Below are 22,052 nucleotides of genomic sequence, written 5' to 3' on the forward strand. Positions count from 1 at the left end.
AGTTGAAGAAACTTGCTTTTTTTTATTTAATAAGAACAAAAATGTGGCTGACGTTTTAGCAACCCCTTATAAAATACAGAGAATTCATGATTCCGACGACCAGCAAACATTAAATTCAGTATTGTGTAGTCTTTCAACGAAACAAAAAAAGCAGGGAACAAAAGCCTTAATATGTTAAATATGTTTAACAAGTTCCATATGTAGCAGAATATATAAAAATTGTATGCCAATATTCGATCTGTTCCGTTTTTCCTTTGGTTCTTTTAAAAATAAACACAGAAACACGGAATCTTTTTTGAAGACGGAATACGGAATCCTTTGGAACACGGAAAGCTCAGGACTTCAATATTTCAGACGATTTTCAGGTTTGTAGATTTTCAAAAAGAACAACTCTAATGTATGAACCGTTAGCATTAATATACGGATCATATGTAAGTGGGTCAGTAGAGTTGTATGAAACAGATACATAAGAAAATCCCCAACCCCGATTCAATGGAGAAAATTGAAGCCGGTAAAACGAAAGATCATGCTTTCAAGAGGATCTAACTGGAATTTCTGTTGAAAAGCAGATTTTATATTATATTTGCAACTTGAAACAAAAATAATACATCTTTACACGCAAAATATATTTTTACAAAATACAGAGGGAGTCAATTTTTTTCCATTGTTAATGAAAGTATCCAAAAGGTATTTGTCAATAAAATAAAGAATAGGGTATTAACCCAAATCTAAAGGGTGGAGCAAAAAGTGTAGCGGAGCTAATCCCTACCTCACCCTTCTTGACACCACTGTTTAGCCCTCGAAGAAACGATTATAATAATATATGTGATGAAAATATTTGGATTTATGTTTTTTCCACATTGGGGAGGGGGGGGTAATTTTCTGGATTGGGTATATTGTCATATTCTTAATCTATTTGCTGTAATGGGCTCCATGACAAAATTAAGGTTAGATAAGTAGTGATGAGTCATTTTGATTGACAGAAAGACAATTCTGCAAACCACGATTAGAATATTGGACGCTACAATGATGGCAGTGGTCCAGTATGGTTCTGAAACGTGGGCACTTCGGATCCGGTAGAAGGAGTTGTTAGATGTTTTCCATAGGAATTGTCCACAGTTTTTTGGTACCTGTTTGACGCAATGTAATTACAAAAAAAGCAATCTGGGTGAGAAATGTGGTTCATCCAGTTTTTTAGAGCTGTTAAAACTGTAACCTGTCCGGAAAATGTGGTTCTATTCCGTTTTCTAGGGTTGATGAGACAGCTTTCTAGGGCTGTGAGGCGGTTTCTAGGGCTGTTTAAAACAGCAATCTATACGAAAAATGTGTTTCTATCCCGTTTTCTAGGGCTGTGAGGCGTTTTCTAGGGCTGTTTAAAACAGTAATCTGTATGACAAATGTGGTTCTATCCTGTTTTCTGAGGTTGTTGAGACAGTTTCCTAGGGCTGTGAGGCGTTTTCTAGGGTTGTTTAAAACAGTAACCTGTACGAAAAAATTGGTCCTATCCCGTTTCCTAGGGCTGTTTAGACAGTTTTCTAGGGCTGTGAGGCGTTTTCTAGGACTGTTAAAACAGTAACCTGTCCGAAAAATGTGGTTCTATCCTGTTTTCTGAGGTTGTTAAGACAGTTACCTAGGACTGTGAGGCGTTTTCTAGGGCTGTTTAAAACAGTAACCTGTACGAAAATGTGGTCCTATCCCGTTTCCTAGGGCTGTTTAGACAGTTTTCTAGGGCTGTGAGGCGTTTTCTAGGACTGTTAAAACAGTAACCTGTACGAAAAATGTGGTTCTATCCCGTTTTCTATGGTTTTTGGGACAGTTTTCTAGGGCTGTGAGGGACCAAACGAGGAGCAGGTCATCCCCAAATGGGATGGAAAGAGGTCAAAAGAAAGAATTTATAAGAAACTGGAACTTCTTAAGGGGATTCAAAAGGGAAGCTTTGAAAAAATGGGATGGAGGAGGAGTGGGCAAAGCTGTTTTGAACTCAGGTGGCTTGGTGCTGCAGTAAGTTGTTGTTAGCAGCGGTAGTAGTAGATGAAACTGATGGAAATGCTTGCAGGGAGAAATTCCCGAGGGCCTCAAAGATCGTCTACATTAGATTTAATGCATACAATAAACCTCCAGGCGATGAAACAAAATGAAGATATGCATTTGTACCTCCACAATTTTGAAAAAACCACAGAAACTAAACGGATGGCTGAGAGAACTGGGTCACATTAAATCGACCCTGCCTTAACCACAAAGCACAAACTGCATTACCAATATATTGCTCAAAAGACTTAGAAAAACTAAAAGAAGCCATTTTGAAAAAATTTCAACTCTCTCCCGAGCACTATTGAAGAATATTTAGAAGCGAAAGAAAGTTATACAATGAAAGATATAAGGAATACGGATACAAATTAAGAGATATATGTTTAAAATGACCATACTTAGAGAACTATACAACTTTAGATGACACAGAGGAGATAAAAGGAAAGCTTACGGAAGTGATAGCAATGGAACAGATTCTAGAAAATACCTACCCAAATGTGAGATTGTACTTAAAAGAGATACCAAACGATTGAACAAATGACGGAATTAGCGGATAGGGGCACTGAAATTAGGAAGGAGGCATCATTCCCAAAAATAAACAGGCTAGGAGGTGGTAGTAGGAACGAATACCCGTACACAGAAAATAGGAATAATGTCAGCCATACATGGCAGAGACAAACGGAAACAACATGCTACCATTGCAACTCCGTTGGGGACTATGCCACAAATTGTCCAAATAAAGAATTTAAAAAATACAGTCAAAAAGAGGAATATTTTGATGTTACCTATTTTAACTATAATAAATGCGGACATTACGCCGTAGACTGCCACCGCGCATATAAAAATTACGAATATAACTATAAAACAAAAGGCGATAATCCAAAAGGAAATCAAACCCCTCTTGGACTAAGAGCAATTTGACAAGTCTAGGGAAAGTTGGAAAAAGAGCCAACCAGGTAAGAGAAATGCATGGATTAAAAGTGCAGATAATGAAATGTTTGCACGACCATATAGAAAAGAGGGGAAATTAAACGGAAAAGTAGTAGATATAGCGATTGACTCAGGTAGCGACTAAACATACGTCCAGACTGATCTAATCAAAAAAAAAGATATCAACTAGTTAAATAAGGTTGCAGCTGTTACGGACAAAATCTTAAATGTCAAACTGCATATGTAACCCTGGACGCGGATTGTGGACGCGGATGGAACAATATAAAAAAAAATAGAAAAAGTAGGACTGGTGGCTGACCTGGCAACAGATGTACTATTAGGGTCAGATTTCGGGGACATGAGATCTTCAATAGTAGGGAAGGGATAGCCAGCCAATATTAGCGGGGTTGGCTATGCTTCCCCCACTATTACAGATCTCTACGCCACCAGAGTAGTCTGGCGGTGCTAGTATGTGTAAGAATCAAATCAATGCCACTACTGGTTTACGTTATAGAATAGGTATCGTAATCATTAAAAATGTATTTTAAATACTTTTCAGCTTTTCCAACAAAGCTTATAAAATAGTTATTCCTAAATATAAGAGTCGGCACTACAATATTAGTGGTATTTAAGCACATTTAGAACTGAATATGTTTTTGTTTGCATTTTGAAACAAACAATGAACCTAAAACCTATCTTAATTAAAACACCTATCTTAATAAATATAGTCGGCCTACCTGAAAAGACTTAACAATTATAGCAGCTAGGTGTTTACTTCGACAATTCAACACTAAATTTTTTTATTAAAATTCAATTTAACTATGGATCATATTTTAAAGAATTCAAAATTTAACTAAAGTTTGAAAGCATGATATGCTAATGGACCTGAATCTGCATTTAAGTCGATCCAACTTAAAATAATCATAGAGCACTTAGCACTGGCCTTAATTGGAGAGAAGGGCATGCCCCCCCCCCCCCACCTCTAGCTTACAAAAAAGAATAGTGATTTATACTTATGGCTATTTTGCTATTTCAAATCTATTTATGCAGTTTTTTTTCTTCAGCAAAAATAATTAACAAAAATACTTACCCCCCTTCCCTCCCCAAGCTTACGTTAAATGACCTTGGCGTATATGATATGGTTAAAAAAAAATACTTAAAACCAATATCAGCTTTACAGTACTTTAAATTGGAATAAGTTCTGAATTGAACTTAAATAAGCTAACGAAATGGGAAAAATAGAAGTGAAAGGTTGAGCATACTCAAATAGAACTGATCCTGCCTTTTTTTCTTTTTTTTAATATGCAAGTTATATTCTAATAGTCCACTTTGATTACAATAAAAACCTAAATACTATGAATAGATATTTCCTAATTGCAACGACAAATCCTAGGGTTGAACCGTTTTTGTTATTAAAATAACAGTAATAAAACCTTCTAATGATGTCCAGAATACTAAGAAGCTCCTCAATACGAAATGCAGAGACATCTACAGACAGCAGAAAATCTCTCAGTTTTGTTTGAATATCTTGCCATACACGAGACTTGCCATAATTCAACTTCTGTTCAGTATAGCTAGTATCAACCATACTTTTGGAGGTATTTCCATCGTCGGGGGCTAGAAACGAAAGTCAATTACTAAACAAGGTTCGTTATTCCTGGTATGTACTTACACTCCATGTTTGGACGTGAGAATACTAGTAAATATTGAGCGAAACAATTACAGCACAAGGATTAGAAAATTGGCATGATTTTAGAAAAAGGAGGGAAAACCCCCCAAAGAGAGCAATGTTGATGAAAATATTATACGGCCCAATTATTCAAGTCTGGGATTTCAAGAGTGAAAGTTCTAACTGCAAAGTTGGCGTGGACCTTTCCAGAGGGGGAATATTCCACGGGAAGTTTTCCACAAGGCGGGGAGGTGATTTTCGGGTGGAAATTCACGGGAAACCTCCAAAGCATTATAATGGGGGCTAGGATGCTCCTATTATGGCAGCGAAAATCATACTTGGAAAGAGTGTCGAATAGAGAATGAAATGGTACTGTTCTTTGTTATTATTGTAGCTAGATCAGAAAAGGATGTTACACCAATATTACCAAATTAAGTTCTTTGCCGAAAGTATGCAACTCTTTACCCTGAAAGTCTAAGACTTTTATCATATAATCGCAAGAATCGGTAAACCCGTTATCAATTAAAAATCTGTGACTGAAGTCTGTGACGGTATCGCTCTAAAATACTTTAATGAAAGCACTAGTTAGACTTTCTCTTTTGCCTTCCTTGAAGAAAATTATCCCCAGGCTCCTGTTGACCCCTCTCATGATGATAATTTAACACTAGAAATTTTCCAGAAGTCCCCATATCTCCTCATGCCCAGTTTCACCTTCTGAACATATCACTTACTAAATCCTTTTTTGCCTTCCTTGCAGAAAATTATCCCCTAGGCCCCTGTTGACCCCTCTCATGATGTTAATTTAACACTAAAAATTTTCCCGTTGTCTTCATGTCTCGTCATGCCCAGTTTAGCCTTCTACTATAACTCTACTGCCATTAAAGACTTCAATCATTATCTCGTAAAAGATAAATCTGCTGCCCCAGTCCCCCTTTTCTACCCACCTAATATAGCCCCTGTTATGAATCCAAAAAGACCTACTGACTCCAATTGTGATTTTAAAAAAGTTAAACGTAAAAATGATATCTTAACAAGCCTTTATCAATTCCCCACACTCTTGCTAATCAACACTGAGTCTCAACTTTAAAAATCTTAATGAATTAGACTCCCTATAAAGAATATATAGATTAGATATAATCGCTATTGCTGAAGTACAGGTTCAAAACTCCAACATGTTAAATACTTTTCCTCAGTTTATTAAACTCAGACCCGAAAAACCCTCTGGTTTAGAAAGACGGCAGAATCCTTGTCCCCGTTCGAAATGATTTATGTCCAACTGAAATTTCGATCCCATATTTAACGCCCTTTGTTGAAATAACGTGGGTGGGTGTTCATCATTAATTTTCATTGCGTCTTTTTGTCCTAATTGTCCAGTGCTGTTTTTATTATTTTCCTGATCAGAGAACTGCGTACAGAATAAATTTTATCAAAGATTATATGCCAGTGCCGACTATATTCTGTCAAAATACTCGAATGCTGAAATTTTCCTATTAGGTGATGCAAATGACAAAGGACTTGACTTACCGCAGCACTTTTAATTCAGAATAGATTATAAAAATCCCAACTACCAAAGGTAACGCTATTCCTGATATAATATGCACCAATCTATCAAGTTTTGCCCCACCCGTCTCCACTCTACCTCTTCTAGGAGGCAGTTACCACTTTAGTCTACTCTTATCTCCTCTCGCTCCTTCTTATCTCCTTCTATATTTCAAATAAAAGATGTTGACTGCAAGCCTTCATCTCTCCAAAATTAATGAAGGGAGTAAGTACGAATCCCATTTCCCAGTGAAAAAGAAAATTACAACTCCATACAGTAGTTGTGAGAAAGAGTCAAACTTTAGCGTAAAGAGCGAGGAGTTGAGGAGGGGACAGCCCCTTTCATAAACAGAATAACATTGTCATACGGAATACGGTTATTAGGTATATGAGAGGGGTACCCCTTCCTCAGCACCTCGCTCTTCACGTTACAGTTTTTTTGCAGTTTTAAAAAGGTTACTTATTGCTTTAATTAAATGACCCTTGTGTTTCAGGAGTCGTTTTCAAAGAATTGGGACATAATTTAAACTTTAGCGCAAAAAGCGATGCCTAATAATTTACTTAATAATTTCCTGTTCGTTTTAAGTTCTATTATTGCTCCTTACTATCAGTTGAAAAAACTTGTTTTTTTTATTTAATTTCTGATTGTTTTTTTAAGTAACACCAGGAAATCTGGCTCCACCAACATGAAAAAATCCCCCTCCCCACGGAAATATCCTCTGGATAGTTCAATCCTGGTGAAAATTTACCCCGGACAATTACCCTTAACACTTCCACGCATAAAATTGAGACGGTAAAGAGAAAGCAAGACATATAAAGAAATTTTGTATAGAAATTCCAGCAAATTCCCCCAGTATGCAATTTCTTCTGAAAAGTTCACCCTCTGGAGACTTCCCTCTCCATGGAAAATTCTCCCCTTGCAAAGTCCCCCCTCCCTCCCAGCAGAAAATTCTCCCTCCTCACCCAAAAAATGTATGCATGCTTCCCAATAGCAAATATTATACGTAAACAATGGGCAAATTTTATAACTTGAAAACCTTTCCCCATAGGCTGTGGAGGTTCATGTTATCTCCAAAGACATGGTTATTTAGCCTTTCAAGTACGCCGAACAAGAAAATAATCTCAAAATTTTGATCGGGAGATTTTGGGGAAAAAGTGGCATGGGAGGGGGCCTAGTTGCCCTCCAATTTTTTGGTCATTTAAAAAGGGCAGTAGAACTTTTAATTTCGTTAGAATGAGCCATCTCCCGATCTTCATGGCCCACTGAGTCGATACGATCACCCCTGAAAAAAAATTAAATAAACACGCATCCGTGATCTTTTTTTTCTGGCAAAAAATACAAAATTCCACATTTTTGCAGATAGGAGCTTGAAACCTCTACAGTAGGGTTCTCTGATACGCTGAATCTGATGGTGTAATTTTAATTAAGATTCTATGACTCTTAGGAAGTGTTTCCTCTTTTTTTTAAATCAGACAAATTTTCTCAGGCTCGTAACCTTTGATGAGTAATACTAAAATTAACGAAACTTATATATTTAAATCAGCATAAAAATCCTATTCTTTTGATATGTCTATTGATATGAAATTGCTTTTTTTAGAGTTTCGGTTACTATTCAGCCGGGTCGCTCCTTGCTTACAGTTCGTTACCACGAACTGAGTGATATTGTTCTACCGCTCCTCTCAAATGGATCAAAAGTTTAAGAATACAAAACAAATCCCTCGACCCCCTCCCTATTTACTGTGGAATTTCTCAAGGAATCTTATTAGAACTACTTTTATTCCTAGTAATAATTAATGAAATTGGAAAGGTATTCCCTCAAAGATGGAGATACAAGGATGACTTGTCGATCCTTGAAGTATGTCATAGAAGCATGAGAGCGGCAATAGCGCTGCCTAAGTAAAGAACGATGTTGGCATAATCTATTATTTATTAGTTTTTGGTTGGTCTTAGACCAGGGCACTTCATATCAAAGGAGTTCTCGTAGAAACTTCGAAAAGGGCTCATTCGATGGGAGATTGGAATAGTTTGTGCCCTTTTTAAGAGTCGCGAGTGATTGGAAGGAAACTAACACCTCTTCCACGCCCACCATTTCCCCAAAGACATCCAATCAAAATTTTGAGATAGCCATTTTGTTGGACGTAGTTCAAAGATCTAGAAATTATGTCTTTGAGGAGGACACTCCCCCCACAGTCACCAGGACAAGGGTTGTAATTTATGCATAGGGGCATATGAGGTTTTTAATGAAACCGTTATCGTAGAAACTTCAAAAAAGGCTCATTCAATTGGGAATTCAGATGGGTTAGTGCCCTTGTTAATAGTCAAAAGCGATTGAAGGGCGAATGCCCCCCTCACGCCCATCATTTCCCCAAACACTTCCAATCAACATTTTGATATAGCCATTTTGTTGGGCGTAGTAGAAGGGTCTGAAAATTATGTTTTCGAGTATAACACCCCCCCCCCCACCATCCCTCAGGACTAAGATTGTACGTTATGCCCGGGGGCATATAATATTTTTATAGAAAGCGTTGTCGTAAAAACTTCAAAAAGGGGTATTTGGATTGGAAATTGAGAGGGCTATGCTCCTTTTTAATAGTCGAAAGTAATCGGAGGGAGAATTAACTCCGTCCCATTCCCATCATTTCCCCAAACATTTCCGATCAACATTTTGATTTGCCCATTATGTTCAACGCAGTTGAAAGCTCTGGAAATCATGTCTTTGACGCTGGCAACTCTCCCTTGGGACATATAAAGTTTTGATAAAAAATTTGTCGTAGAAGCTTCAAAATGGGCTAATTCGATTGGAAATTGAGTGGAGTAGTGCCTTTTTTATTAGTCGAAAGTGATAAGAGGGCAAATACCTCGCCCCCCATGCCCATCATTTCCCCAAACACTTACAACCAAAATTTTGAGATAGCCATTTTGTCCAGCGTATCAAAAAGGTCTGGACATTATGTTTTTGAGGATAAAAAATCTCCCCAGCCCTCAGGGCAAAGATTGTAAGTTATGCCCTGGGACATATAAGGTTTTTATAGAAAGCGTGGTCATAGAGTCTTCGGAGGCTCATTGTATTGGTAATCAGACGCTCTAGTGCTCTTTTTAAGAGTCAAAGTGATCGGAGGGCAGCTAACCCCCCCCCCCCAGACACGTCATGTTGTCCCGAAACGTACCTAATAGAAATTTTGAGATAGCTATTATATTAAAAATAGTCTAAATATCATATAAAAAGGCTTTTGGGGTTGAAAAAAAACCCAGAGATTAGAGGCAAGGGTTGTAAGTTATTCCCAGGGAGTATTTAAGGTTTTTTTATGGAAGGGGTGGTTGTTTAACTTTAGAAGAGGCTCAGTCTTTCTCCCTGAAAAAGACTATGTCAATATAAAACGAACAGAAATTAATTAAAAAAACTTTTTCCACAAAATAAGTTTTTCAAAAAAACAGTAAAGAACTTCATTAAACCAAAAATGAACAAAAATATAATTAAACGATCTACTAATCCATCCTACAACTGCAAAAATTTAGTATCAATAAATAAATGAAACCCAAAACAAACAGAAACTAAAATAAATAACAGAGTCAAACTCAAAATGAGCAAAAATTAATATAAGTAGGGTTTTAAAGCCCATGCCTTCTAAAAGCCAGAATTAATATGTACTTTACTGAAAAAAATTCTTTTAAATGTTTTCACTTTTATAACTTTAAGAAATCAAAAATTAATTAGGATTTTAAGGAATAAATATCAGCATATGCATATTAAACTTGCTTTTTTTCCTTTACTTAAACATAAAAGCAAAAAAGCTTCTATTAGAGCTTACGATAGTATTTTCAAACAAATATTATTTTATTTTATCCTAATCCCGTGTTCAGCTAGAGGAAGGCTAGAGAAATGAGCATCCAACATAAATCAAGCTAGTAACACAATAAATACACGTCTTTCGTGCTGGTATTGATGATATAAACATGGAAAATCTAAGCAGTACAGAATTTAACGAGAGAAGGAAATTAGTAAGAGGTGCAAGCAAGCGATGGTTATGACCTCTTCAAAAAAATGACATGTTATGCGACATTCATTTTATGTTATGCGGCAAGCCTGAGAGTGACTATCTCCTCAACAAGTACAAATGGGGTTAAAATTGGGATATAATGAGTATCGCTGATGATGATGTATTAGTAAGCTTTGGGGAATAATTGAGACATAACAGAGAAGAAGAAGAAGATGTATTAACATTGTTCGAGCAATTCTGCATCTGATCCATAGTTTAGACTTAATTGATATTAGATCTCTTCCATTTGGCAAATTAGAATTTATTTTATACCATAGTGATAAATGAAATTATATTTTACCCGCGAATACTTCCAGAGGAAACTGTGACAATAAGATGTGGGATTGCTAGCAAGTTTTGACTTATAAGATAAGATTTTACTAATACAACAGAACACAAAACATTCAGAAACAAACACCAAATATCCCCCCCCCCTCTGACGGCTCTATAGCCGTTAATATACGAATAAAAAGTAAAATAAAATCAAATATAAGACAAAAAAGGAGAAAAAAGCAAACGAGGAAAATAAAAAAACATACACAACACATACACTAAAAATGAAAATGCCAGTCAGCGTACAACCACGGACTGCCTGCCACAAACCATATCAAAGCAAAGTGCCGTACTGAATAAACAAAACAACGTACAATTTCAACTTACACCAACCACATGCTAGTGTTAAAAAAAGAAAAAAATTACAAAACTTAACCAAAGATCGAAAATGTTTTTGAAATTCTTAAAAGGCACCAAAAGAATGAAACTTTCGCGCAGCTCATGTAATCATTACAGGCAAACTCACAAGCAGTCAAGGGGTTGATATGTGATATAACTTGACTGATGAACAGAATGGAATCCGAATATCATTGTAATTACGAATATGATATCTAGAATGGTCACAGACAAGAAACCGTCTAGTCTTAAGGACCGCAGTAACATTACGATGTAATTGAAATAAAACGAAATGCCTTCATGAAACAATATCAAGCGAATTCAAATTAAGCAACGGCTTATTAACAGAACTAATTGGATCAAGGATAACACTCTGCTTTTTCACAGGTCCTAGAGAGAAATATGAGGAGTACAGATAATGTTGACATCTAAGAGGTAGCTAGAGATGTAAGACTGAATTCAACGGTGAAACGTCATTTTTGGAATCGGCCAGCGAAAAAATGGTTTGAATTTCCGAAGAATTCCGAAATTCTTCAATATTTTCATTTTAATTTTACTAATATGATGCCTGTGGGAGAGACTCTCATCAAGTTTAATACCCAGGAACCACCACGTCTACTGAGAAATCCCCTTGAAAGATGATTTTCTGAAATCTGGGGTCAAGCCTGAGAAATTCACGAGAAAATACAGTCGATCGACGTAGCGACATAAAATGCCAGGCAATTAGCATCGAACCACAGAATTACTCTCTCAATCAATATAGTCAACTTAATACAGATTTTAGGCCTTGTTCTGACAGCAGCGCCAAGGGTACAGTCGTCAGCAAAGGCAACCAGAATGCCATCACCAGTTCATGGAGATCTACATTTATGAGCATGGAAAGATTCAGGGTGACATAGACAATAGACTGTTTGCTTTTAGTTCATGACTGTAAAAATATGACCATTAACATAAATTAATAACAGAACTGGCCCTTGATCTGAGCCTTGTGGAACCCCAAACTCAATTTGAGACGGTGAGGGAAAAAGAGGATCCACGATAACAACCCTCCCAGACCAATAAGAATCAAACCAAGGGCTAAAATTTCTTTGTATACGTAATGAGATAATTCAAAAAGTAGAATTTTGTCAGTTAGAGAATCAAAAGCTTTTTAGACATCCAAAAATAAAGCGGTAGAAATCAGACTTGAATCATGAACTGAAAGCAGAAAACTTAAAAGAGTATCGCTCAGAGCAATCTGCTCTGAAGCCAAGCTTAAAATTATGAAAAAATCGATTACTTCTAAAGAGGAAAGAAAACAGAAATGCATTTTATAAAATTTTATTAAATATACACAATATTTAATCATGATATCAGCTGATATCATGACATCAGCCAATAATAAGCTGGATCACTAAGAGTCCACCTATACATAAAACAATCACTTAAACTCGCTTAATTGGACTGGGAAAAATTCTATTCTCGAAAGATAGATTTAAAAGACTTGCCAAGGAAAAGATAATTGGAGAAAATGAATTTAAGCATCTTGTGGGTATACAATCAGGACCAAATGAGGCTGAACGTTTCAACCCATCGACAAGTCTACTCATTTTAACATCAGAAACTGGATCCAGAGCCATTAACTTCAAGCAATTTGAACCAAGAAATTAGGCTTAAAAAGACGGGAGTTTACCGAAAAGGCAGTTATTTTTCTTACTTTTTGGAAAAAAGGGAAGTAAATGCCTCTTGAACATTAAGTTCACCTGGAGCAACCAAGACATATACCCATTAATCTTGGAGGGAGACTAAAAGACGGATGCAAAGGTTTGAGGACAGAGTTAATTAGTTGCCCAGTTTTTCGAATATTCTTTCCACAATTGGAAAATTAAAAAAGACTATTGGAACTGCCACCTAATGGTGGCAGTTCCAATAAGTATAATTGCAAATTAAGCGCCGGTACAGTACCAATAATTCCTCATAAAACAATTATAATTATAGATCAAATGACATAAGTCACAAAACGCCAAAATCAAATAAATTAAAAAACTCAGTACCCTCTTATAGCCACAGCATTTATAGACTATTAAATGATTTATTTATTATAACCAACCCAATGCAATATATTATAAGAATATACTATTCTCATAATATATATTATAATAGTATAGTATATATTATATAGTGGAATAAGAATACGAGAAAAAACTCAAGGAAAATAATAGATGATTATTAATAACGGATAAATAAGATTAATAAAAAGATAATTATCAAAATCAGAGAAGACGATGGCTACACCATTAGGCTGCCACCTAATGGTGTAAGAAGTGAGGTCTCTCTGATTCCCCTTGGTGTACTGTATGTATTTATTTTTGAATGATAAAAAAAAAAGTTAATCAGATTATAGGTGAAGATAATAAGAAATTTTAAGAAAGGGAAATCATTCCTAAAAGTGAATAGATAATAAACTTACTTGGTATCTCGTCAGACTGATGGTCATTTAAAGCTATGTTGCCAAGTATATTATTGGAGAGATGCCAGTTTACAACTCGGTTAAAGTTGAACATTAGAGTCCACATTGATCGACACAAATCGAGAAGACATGGCACGCATGACTCAGGCACGGCTTTCTAATAATACACAACATAAATTATTTAAACACTTCAGAAACTGTGACCAAAACTAAAAATGCAATCCTAGAATCGCTGAGTGATAATTCGAAAAACAAATATAACCTAGGGAAAATACTCAGATAATTCTTTTTAAGGGCATTCGAGGACTAGAATCTATATCGTACCATTATATTTCATTAAACATACACATTTCTAAATTTCAAAATGGAAATTCTATGAAGATTTGACTTCAAATGTACAGTTCAAAAGAATGATTTTACTAACAAATCAGATTCTAACTATAACTTGTGACAAGATTAGACTGCGAGCCGATGGCCGCTTTTGATAGATATTCTGATAAATAGAGTTTAAAAATATTTTCCCCCTTAATATATATCAAATTGAACGTGGACTCCAAAAAGTCTTAGCTGGGATCCTTTGCGGAGTTAGTATTATTTACATACTTTTTTCTTACTTCTTTCTGAATAAATCTTATCTTATCTAAGCCACAAGTAATTATCCCTTTTTGGTTTCTACCCATTAACCTCTCCTGGTACATCTCCGGGTTAAAGGGAGTTAGGAACACCCTTCCTGGACCCTAAAAAGCTACAACGTAGAGACTAGCTCTGGCTTCCAATCAAGTTTTGTTGAGGCATGACGTCCCTCAGGGTAAATGTCCTGATTAAATGAATTTTTAAGACTTTCATCCGTCTCACCGACCATCCCGTCGAAGTCAGATTAGATCCAAGGTACTACGAAAATCCACTCCCGGAAAACTCTAGCCAAGAAACTTACTCTTTTGGAAATCTCGCCCCCAGCAAAGCTCACCATTGGAAAACCTATGTGACAAAAATCATAAAAATATGGTGGCATACTCTAATTAAAGGTACGCCTATATAAGTCAACAGAAAGATTTGAAAGGAAATCCCCTTAGTGGCTTTGCCAACTCAGAATTGTTGCGTTATGGCAATAAGTTGCTTTACGGGCAAGTGATTTTTATAATGTTTTTGTTTATGTTGTGTTTAAGTTATGGAGAATCGAATTTTTCCTTTTGTATTGCTATGACCTTGGGGATTGAAGAGCAATAAGCAAGAGAATAAATTATAATTTAAAGTGACACTATGGTACATTAATATTTGCTGGCCCCCAGTAAATTCAGAAAAGTGTTGATGGATCTGTTTTAGTGGTTTTTTTCCTCAGAAGGCAAGATTTTAAAACTATAGAAACTTCTTTAAAAATTTCTAAATACTTGATTAAATCTTTTCTAAAAGAACCTCACTTTTTCACCCCAAGGAAAGACTTGTTGCGTTATGGCAATAAGTTGTTCTACTCTTATACAGATCGGGTCCGATCTCTATATGGACAGATCAATCGTGTTCAACGAATTTCCAGAGAAAAACTTCTGCAGATGCTGCTAGGTCCGAATTTTCGAATGTTTATAAGCTTAAGGTTGAATGAATTTACTTAAGGTTTTCCGTCAAGAGCTTTTTTTCTAAACAAAATAACCAATGCCGTTGCACAACAAAAGGTCAGGAATGCGCCTTGAACCTATTAGAGTTAAGACACTAGTCAATCGATGGATTTCCAAGCAAAGATACCCACAGAGGGGTCACTAAATTCCCACAGATGTTTTTTCCTTATGGGGAAAGATCTGGTAGGTATTTTGAGGGGCAAGTATCCAAAGTTTAAGTTTTCCTGTGAAGCAAGTTGAGTAGGTGTTTTCTTGGGGCGGGTTTTTTGAAGTTTTTCAAAAGCTTTGGATGCAATAATTCCAACAGCAAGGTTTCAGGGACGGTTTTTCAAGATGTTAGTTTTTCTTGGAGAATGTTTACCAGGGGAACTTTTCGGGGGGAAGGGGGAGTTTACCACGCGAGTTTGCTTAAGAATGGGTTTTACTAGATTTTTCCAGGGGAAAGTTTTCGACATGATTTTTCTGAAGGTGAGTTTTTCTGTTATGCGGGTGCAGACACGAAAAGCCACATTTACAAAACCGTCTCTTACTTCCCACACGGTTGGAATGGGATTTGAAATCGTTGTAGTATATGTCGTGAGGACAATAAATCAGGATAACAAGAACTTTGCCTCTTCCCCACTACCCCTCTCCATCCCAGAGAGGCCAAATCGGGGGACAGACTCCCAAAAAACACGACTAAGAAACATGTTCTTACTTGTCACCAAGTCTGTTTGAAATTCAGCAGCCCCTCTGTTAGACATCCAATATAGAAGAATTTATGGAACCTCTTCCCTTTTTCTCCCTCAGTATTTGGATGAGAAAGAACCCTTGAAAGTCTAGGAAAATGAGGTTAGACCGTTATTTTATTTACGTTTGGTTGTTGCTCAGCAGACTATTCTGGTGAATGTATTAATGATATTAGTTTAGCAACCAACCCACAAAAAGGCACAAACACACAACCAAACCACACAAAAAGGTACAACCAAACCAAAGAGACACAAAAGACACAACTAGATCATAAATTCCCTCCATATCAATTTTTCTAGTAAGTTGGATAATGAACATTTGAAAACACTTCAGAAAGTCCTAGTTTATTTTAGTCTTGTCTAGGGTTCAAGTTTTGTCGGCACACAAAATTTCAAAAAATTTGGTCTAAATTAGATTTCTATTAAAATGTTCCATTGAAACTGGAACCCCATGTAACTGAGCAACGTGTAACTGAACTCATGTAACTGAACCTTCGTGAAACTAAACCCTCGTGACACTTTATCCTCGTATAAATCAGCCCCCCATGCAACTCGAGCCTTGTTTAACTCAATCCCCGTTTAACTGAACCCCCCTTAAACTCAATCCCATGAAACTGAACCAACATTAAACTGAAGCCACATTCAAAACAACCCCCATTCAACTTAACCCCAGTGCAAACTCAAACCCACTCCTTTTTTCACTTATTTTTGCAATTCCACTCCTTCTTTTACTTTATGCTACTTCAATACAAGGCTATTCCTCCCCTCCTCTAAAAAACAACAAATTACACCTTTGTCTTATATTTTAGAAAAATAGCAAAACTGTTCATGCCCAGGGCCCGAACACACTTAAATCCCATGGTTTCAGCAATAGCTGAACTCTAGTTCAGAGAAAACCACAGCCCATATTACCAAAAACATTAAAAACCCTTTAAAAAAACGACTCGTAAGAAAAATTTTGCCGTTAATGCGTATTCAGGAATAAGACTCATTAAGACTCAAGACACTCATCAAGTGTCTCATCAAGACACTATTAAGACTCATCTTAATAGTAAAATGTTATTGTGAAAGAAAAAACACTTGGATTGACACACTGAAAAACCACTGAAAGAGCTGGAAACACTGATAAGTCTCCTTTTTTTTGTTTTATTTCTCCAGTACTAACAAGGCAATAGACCATCATAGAGAATTGTTTAACGTCATCTCAAAGCTAATGCTCACATTTACGCGCTTTTATGATTTTGTCAAAACAGCACTATCATAAAATGGCTGGTGCCAAAACGTGTTTTTAGTGTCAATTCTGGAGTGTAAAGGGTTGAAGCTACAAAAGCTCTACCTCTGAAATCTCCATGATCGAAAACCCTTACACTGCTGTTTAAAATCCCTCTTGAATACTCCCCTTCCCAGTCCCCATTGCGATCCCCGTTTAACTGAACCCCCATTCAACGCAATGTCAATACAACCCCCATTCAACACAAACCCTGCTACCACTAACTCAATACTTGACACTCAACTCCTTTCTTAAAACTCGTCAGTCAATATTAAAATATAGAAAATAATAAGAAAAATACTCACAAGTTCACACCATTTTAGCAATTTTATGTTCTATCAACATAATCATTAATATCATATTTAGTGAACAATTCAGTTTTCAGCGGCCTCTTAAATTTACTAATTGAAGATAACAAAAAGAATTTTTAGATAACTACCAAGTGAAAAAGAATTCATTCAAATACAATGCTGATTCGTTAATGCTATTTATTTTTATTTTAACCCATAAAATTTGTTCCCGAAACAAATTCCTGGGAATTCCAAAAAAGTGCTTGATACCTGGAAGCGTCGACTTTTTCTTTCTTTGAGCGAGGATTCAGTTAAATGAGGTTGAGTAAAACGAGGGTTCATTTAAACGGGATTTCAGTTGCACGAGGGTTCAGTTGCATGAGGGTTCAATTGCATGAGGGTTCAATTGCATGGGTTCAGTTACAAAGGGTTCAGTTACATGCACACGCTATAAAGAGAAAATAATTGGAATTGGGGAGTTCGATACAAATTTTTCCCTAGTTTTCCGAAGAAGTTAAAAAGAGATACAGAAAATATGCATCAGGTTCCCAAAAATATACGCGAACACAGCATTGCACAATCCCAAATAGATTAAATCTAAGATTTAAGAAAAGTTTTTTTTTTCAAATTGATAAGATTTAGTAGACTAGAAAAAAATATATTTTGTTGAGAGCTACCAAAAATTTTCAAAAATTTGCAAAAAATTACCTTTTCTGTTTCATGATCCCAAATTAGAAAGCCTCAAGTAGTAGTGTTGCTCTGTGAGATAATTCTATATTTCAAATAACATGCAGCTAAGTTCAACATGCTAAAATATTGGAAAGCAAAATATGTCGACACAAATATCGACATTTTATAGTCAAAATCCAAATGAAAACTAAAATGTAAAAGTTAAACTAAAAGGCTACTTTGTCACTTACAATGATGAAAATTAACACTAATTCCTTACCATAATAAACAAGTGTTGAATCTTGACGAATCATTGCATATTAATAAACAATGAAAAGTTGTAATTACCAATAGGCCTACTAAAGAACGCACGACAATATCATTAGTCTTTAACAAACAAGACAAATTTACCTTGCAAAGCTCACTGAATGTGACTTTATTTACATCAATACTCGAGCCATACAGGGCCACATAGCCACTGACTACAGATAACGCTGTGGTATGAATAGCGGTGGTCATATGCATAAATAACTGGTCAAGGGCCACGTGAGTTTTTCCAAGGGACTTATAAGCTTCTTGAATTCGTTCATACTGAGAAGTATTAAAGTTTTCACAGACCTGAAAATGAAAATACTTTTGTGAAGTACATGCATTATACTAACATGTGTTTTACAAGTAATTGAAATATATTTTAAATATATTTTTACAAGTAATTAAATATATTTAAATATATAAAAATATATTAAATATATATAATAAGTATATTCAAACCCGAAGCTATGAAATATAGCTTCACAGAAATTCTTGCTCGACTTGCTCGACACGAATCAGAAACAGGAATTGCTCGATACGACTCAGAAACTGTTGGATCTCTTACTGTTTCATAGCTTCATGCATAAAAACGAAAGCATTATCGGTACTTTTTCATATTTATTTATAAGTCCTCATAGAAGCAGTAAGATATTATTCCACAAAAATGTAATCAAACATAGTAAAGTGAGTGGTTGAGCAAAATATTTTAACATTAATTCAAAAGCCACAAAGAATGGGATGAAAAGAGGAAAGATTGAAACATAAGAGCCTGACAAAATCCTGTTAAAAATTAAAGTGAAAAATTAAAAAACATACACAAAGAAACAGTGAAATATTTAAAAGAACTTATTAAGTTCAAATTGAGATCCTCCAAGGAATTCATAAGCTTCGTCAATTCATTCATACAGATATACATTAAATTCCCGTGAATATTTCAGATCTAATGGACCCCCCCCCCTTGGTTACAACCCAGTACTGACAAGGCTGTTTAAAAAAACCTATTAAAATCTATTTTAAAAAAGGGTTTATTTATAGACAGTTGGGGTTTTCATAGGCACGTATGAGCTTATATCTTAAACTTAAAGATGCTTCACATTTTTTAAATCTGAAATTATTGTTTTTATTAGAAGGTTCACACAGAAACATTTTGGAACAAGTGCCAACAGAACTATATTGATCTGCGTCTGTCCTACGTGTACCACCATTAAGATGTCTGTGCTATTTCAATACATGTTATCATTCACAAAACAAAAAGGGCTACAGCAGCATTTCTGTCAAAATGGAGTTAAAAAAAAATTACAAAACGAAAAAAAAAGAAAGAAAACTATAAAATAAACAAAGGTAAAAAATGTATAATTGATTAATAGCTTAAAGCCACGTTATTAGAAACATATTTCTTTTTCGATGAAGGCAGGCTATGCAATATTTGATTCGAAAAAAATACGTCATTACTGTTAGCCCAAAAGACTATTCCTTATATCTTTTAACTCCTTTTTGGGAAGACAGTCTTACCGTTATAGCTTCTTCTGTACACTATTTGATTGTATTTGCTATTTTTTGTGCTTTGTGTGCTTCAATCACGGATATACATTTTGCCCCCCCCCCCCATTTCTTCTCTTATTACTTGTTTCATCGCTCCATCACATCGTACGGTATTGTTAAATTCCAGCATTTACGTGTTCTGCATTCAGTTTTAGTGTTTTGAATTTATCATATTTTTATTTATTTTAACTTTTTTACCTAGTTTCAGAGCTTCATCTTATTAAATAAATATAGATACTTTTTTTATTTCGTATTTTCACTTGGGGTGTGAATATGATAGCTTTGTCGACCGGGACTTTCTTTTGAGATAAAGCTTTGTCTCATTAGTTAACATATCTTTTTGCCAAAATAATATTGACCAAAATAACGAAAAATTAATAAACTATACGCTGTGATTTTAACGCATTTCTCCTCATTAAAATCTCAAAAAAATCTTCGTATGAAAGGCTTAAAAACTCTCCCTCTTGTAAAAATGCGGCACGCACCTTTTTGTTTTGGGGCAAGCAACATAAAAGCACAGAATGGGTATTTTTGGCAAAAAAAATATCTAGAAAACTTAATCTAGAAAACAAATCTAAGAAAACGTAATCTAAAATATCTAGAAAATTTAAGACAATTACTTTAGAAAACTTTATTTTCTAGAGTCGAAGTAAAAACACTTGTTTTTGTTTCGAATAACCGACTAAATTGTTTGAAGAAGTTTATAAACAAAATAGTTGCCTAACGACAGTATTTCATTCATGAAGATAAGTGCAAATGAACATATACTATTCGCTTGCAATTATCAAGGTAGCAAATAGAATATTTGGAAAGTCTAGATTGGAGCCATGTGAGACGTGCTCTTTTGCTTTGGGCAAAGCGATAAGCCAGCACCAAGTAAAAAATTTTCAAACCAGCGACTATTAAACCCGATTCGGCTAATTTACTTAGGACGATGTAGGAGCATTGAGTAGGGTTAACATATATAGTGAAGTGAATTATTACAAGTTATAATGAAATGTTATCCCTTCTTGTCATTTCTTCTTTCCTGCAATGGTTACCAATTATTTATGCGCATAATTTTTCCCTGAATTAATTTTCATCTCAAGGATAAATAACCCCAGTTAATAACGCTCAATTAAAGGTCTAATTACATCAAACCAAATCGAGTAGGCTTCCTTTTTATTATCTACTACTGTCTACTACTACTACTACTAACAAGTAACTGCAGCACCAAGCGGCCTGAGGCCAACTCAGCTACACATAATCCTCCTGCATCCCAACCCATTCTAAGCCTTCCTCTTTAAACTCTACTAGAAATTTTCCATTTTCCTTAAATCTTTCCTTACCACATCCTCCTACCCCAATTAGGACGACTAACTTTTTGTTTGGTCCTAAACGGGTTGGCCAACAAGGACGATTTTTGGCAATCTTTCGTCCTTCATCCATAGAACGTGTCCTAGCCATCTCAACCTTTCTGTCATTAAAAGCCTAGAAAGCGGGATTGAACCACATTTTTCGTACAGATTATTGTTTGAGAGACAGTCAGTCAGTTGGGTACCCAAAACAATCAATGCTTCAGAACCATTGATCACAGTCATCCCTTCTTGAATCGCAGACTTACCTTCCTATTCTTCCAAACTTTTCCCAACTCTAAAAAAAATCCTGGGCCTTAGCTATTCTACTTTTGACATCTTCACCGCACCCACCGTCTATGTTAATAATACTACATAGGTAGGTGAAGCTGTCAACTTGACCGATCTTCTCCTTACTCATCATCAACGTTTAACCTTCATTTATTCCTAATCTTAGTAACTTAATCTTTTTAACATTGATTTTTAAACATATTCTTGCATCCTGAATTCGCTAAACCTCTAAATGTGCATTCATTTTGCAAACATTTTCATCTATTATGGTTAAACCATCACATAATCTAAGTCTAGGAGAGTTTTGCTTACCCAATTGCTTCCGTGTTCTCCCATTGCCTTTACTGTGCTCCTTGGGACAATCTCCATCTCAATTACTTACCATATATTACTTACGTGATCCATATAAATAGGGATGGAACGTAACCCTGTCTAACTCCTGATTTGGTAAGAAACCAGGTACTAGCCTTATTTCATACCATAGCCGCAGTAATTTTATTCCCATATATAGTACTAATTATAGTACTTATTCCCGTACTAATCACTGCAATGTATTTATCTGGTATACTATACAAAGATAAGAACTTCGCTAAAGCTCTTGTATCAGCTGAATTAATTGCATGTTCATAATCTATAAAACTGAGGACTAAAGGTGCTTGATGACTCAGGTACTTTTCAATTATT

The 22,052-nt window shown here is 35.6% G+C and overlaps 1 protein-coding gene across 4 annotated transcripts in view; it reads right to left on the minus strand.

Annotated features, from left to right (window-relative positions):
• The window catches only part of Vps50 (vacuolar protein sorting 50), a 105,706-nt gene that overhangs the window by 47,303 nt on the left and 36,351 nt on the right, over positions 1–22,052 (minus strand). For all 4 annotated transcript variants that reach the window (XM_089088262.1, XM_089088235.1, XM_089088244.1 and 1 more), the window contains exons 7-9: positions 18,301–18,507; positions 13,323–13,479; positions 4,392–4,575 (exon numbers count right to left, since the gene is read on the minus strand). In XM_089088262.1, the coding sequence (XP_088944388.1) occupies positions 4,392–4,575; positions 13,323–13,479; positions 18,301–18,507 (548 nt within the window). The remainder of the gene's footprint in view (positions 1–4,391; positions 4,576–13,322; positions 13,480–18,300; positions 18,508–22,052) is intronic.

The sequence above is a fragment of the Artemia sp. Qi Xiang Cuo genome, chromosome 1 (genome assembly GCF_049724085.1).
Source record: "Artemia sp. Qi Xiang Cuo chromosome 1, ASM4972408v1, whole genome shotgun sequence".
In the NCBI taxonomy this organism is placed as follows: Eukaryota; Metazoa; Arthropoda; class Branchiopoda; order Anostraca; family Artemiidae; genus Artemia; species Artemia sp. Qi Xiang Cuo.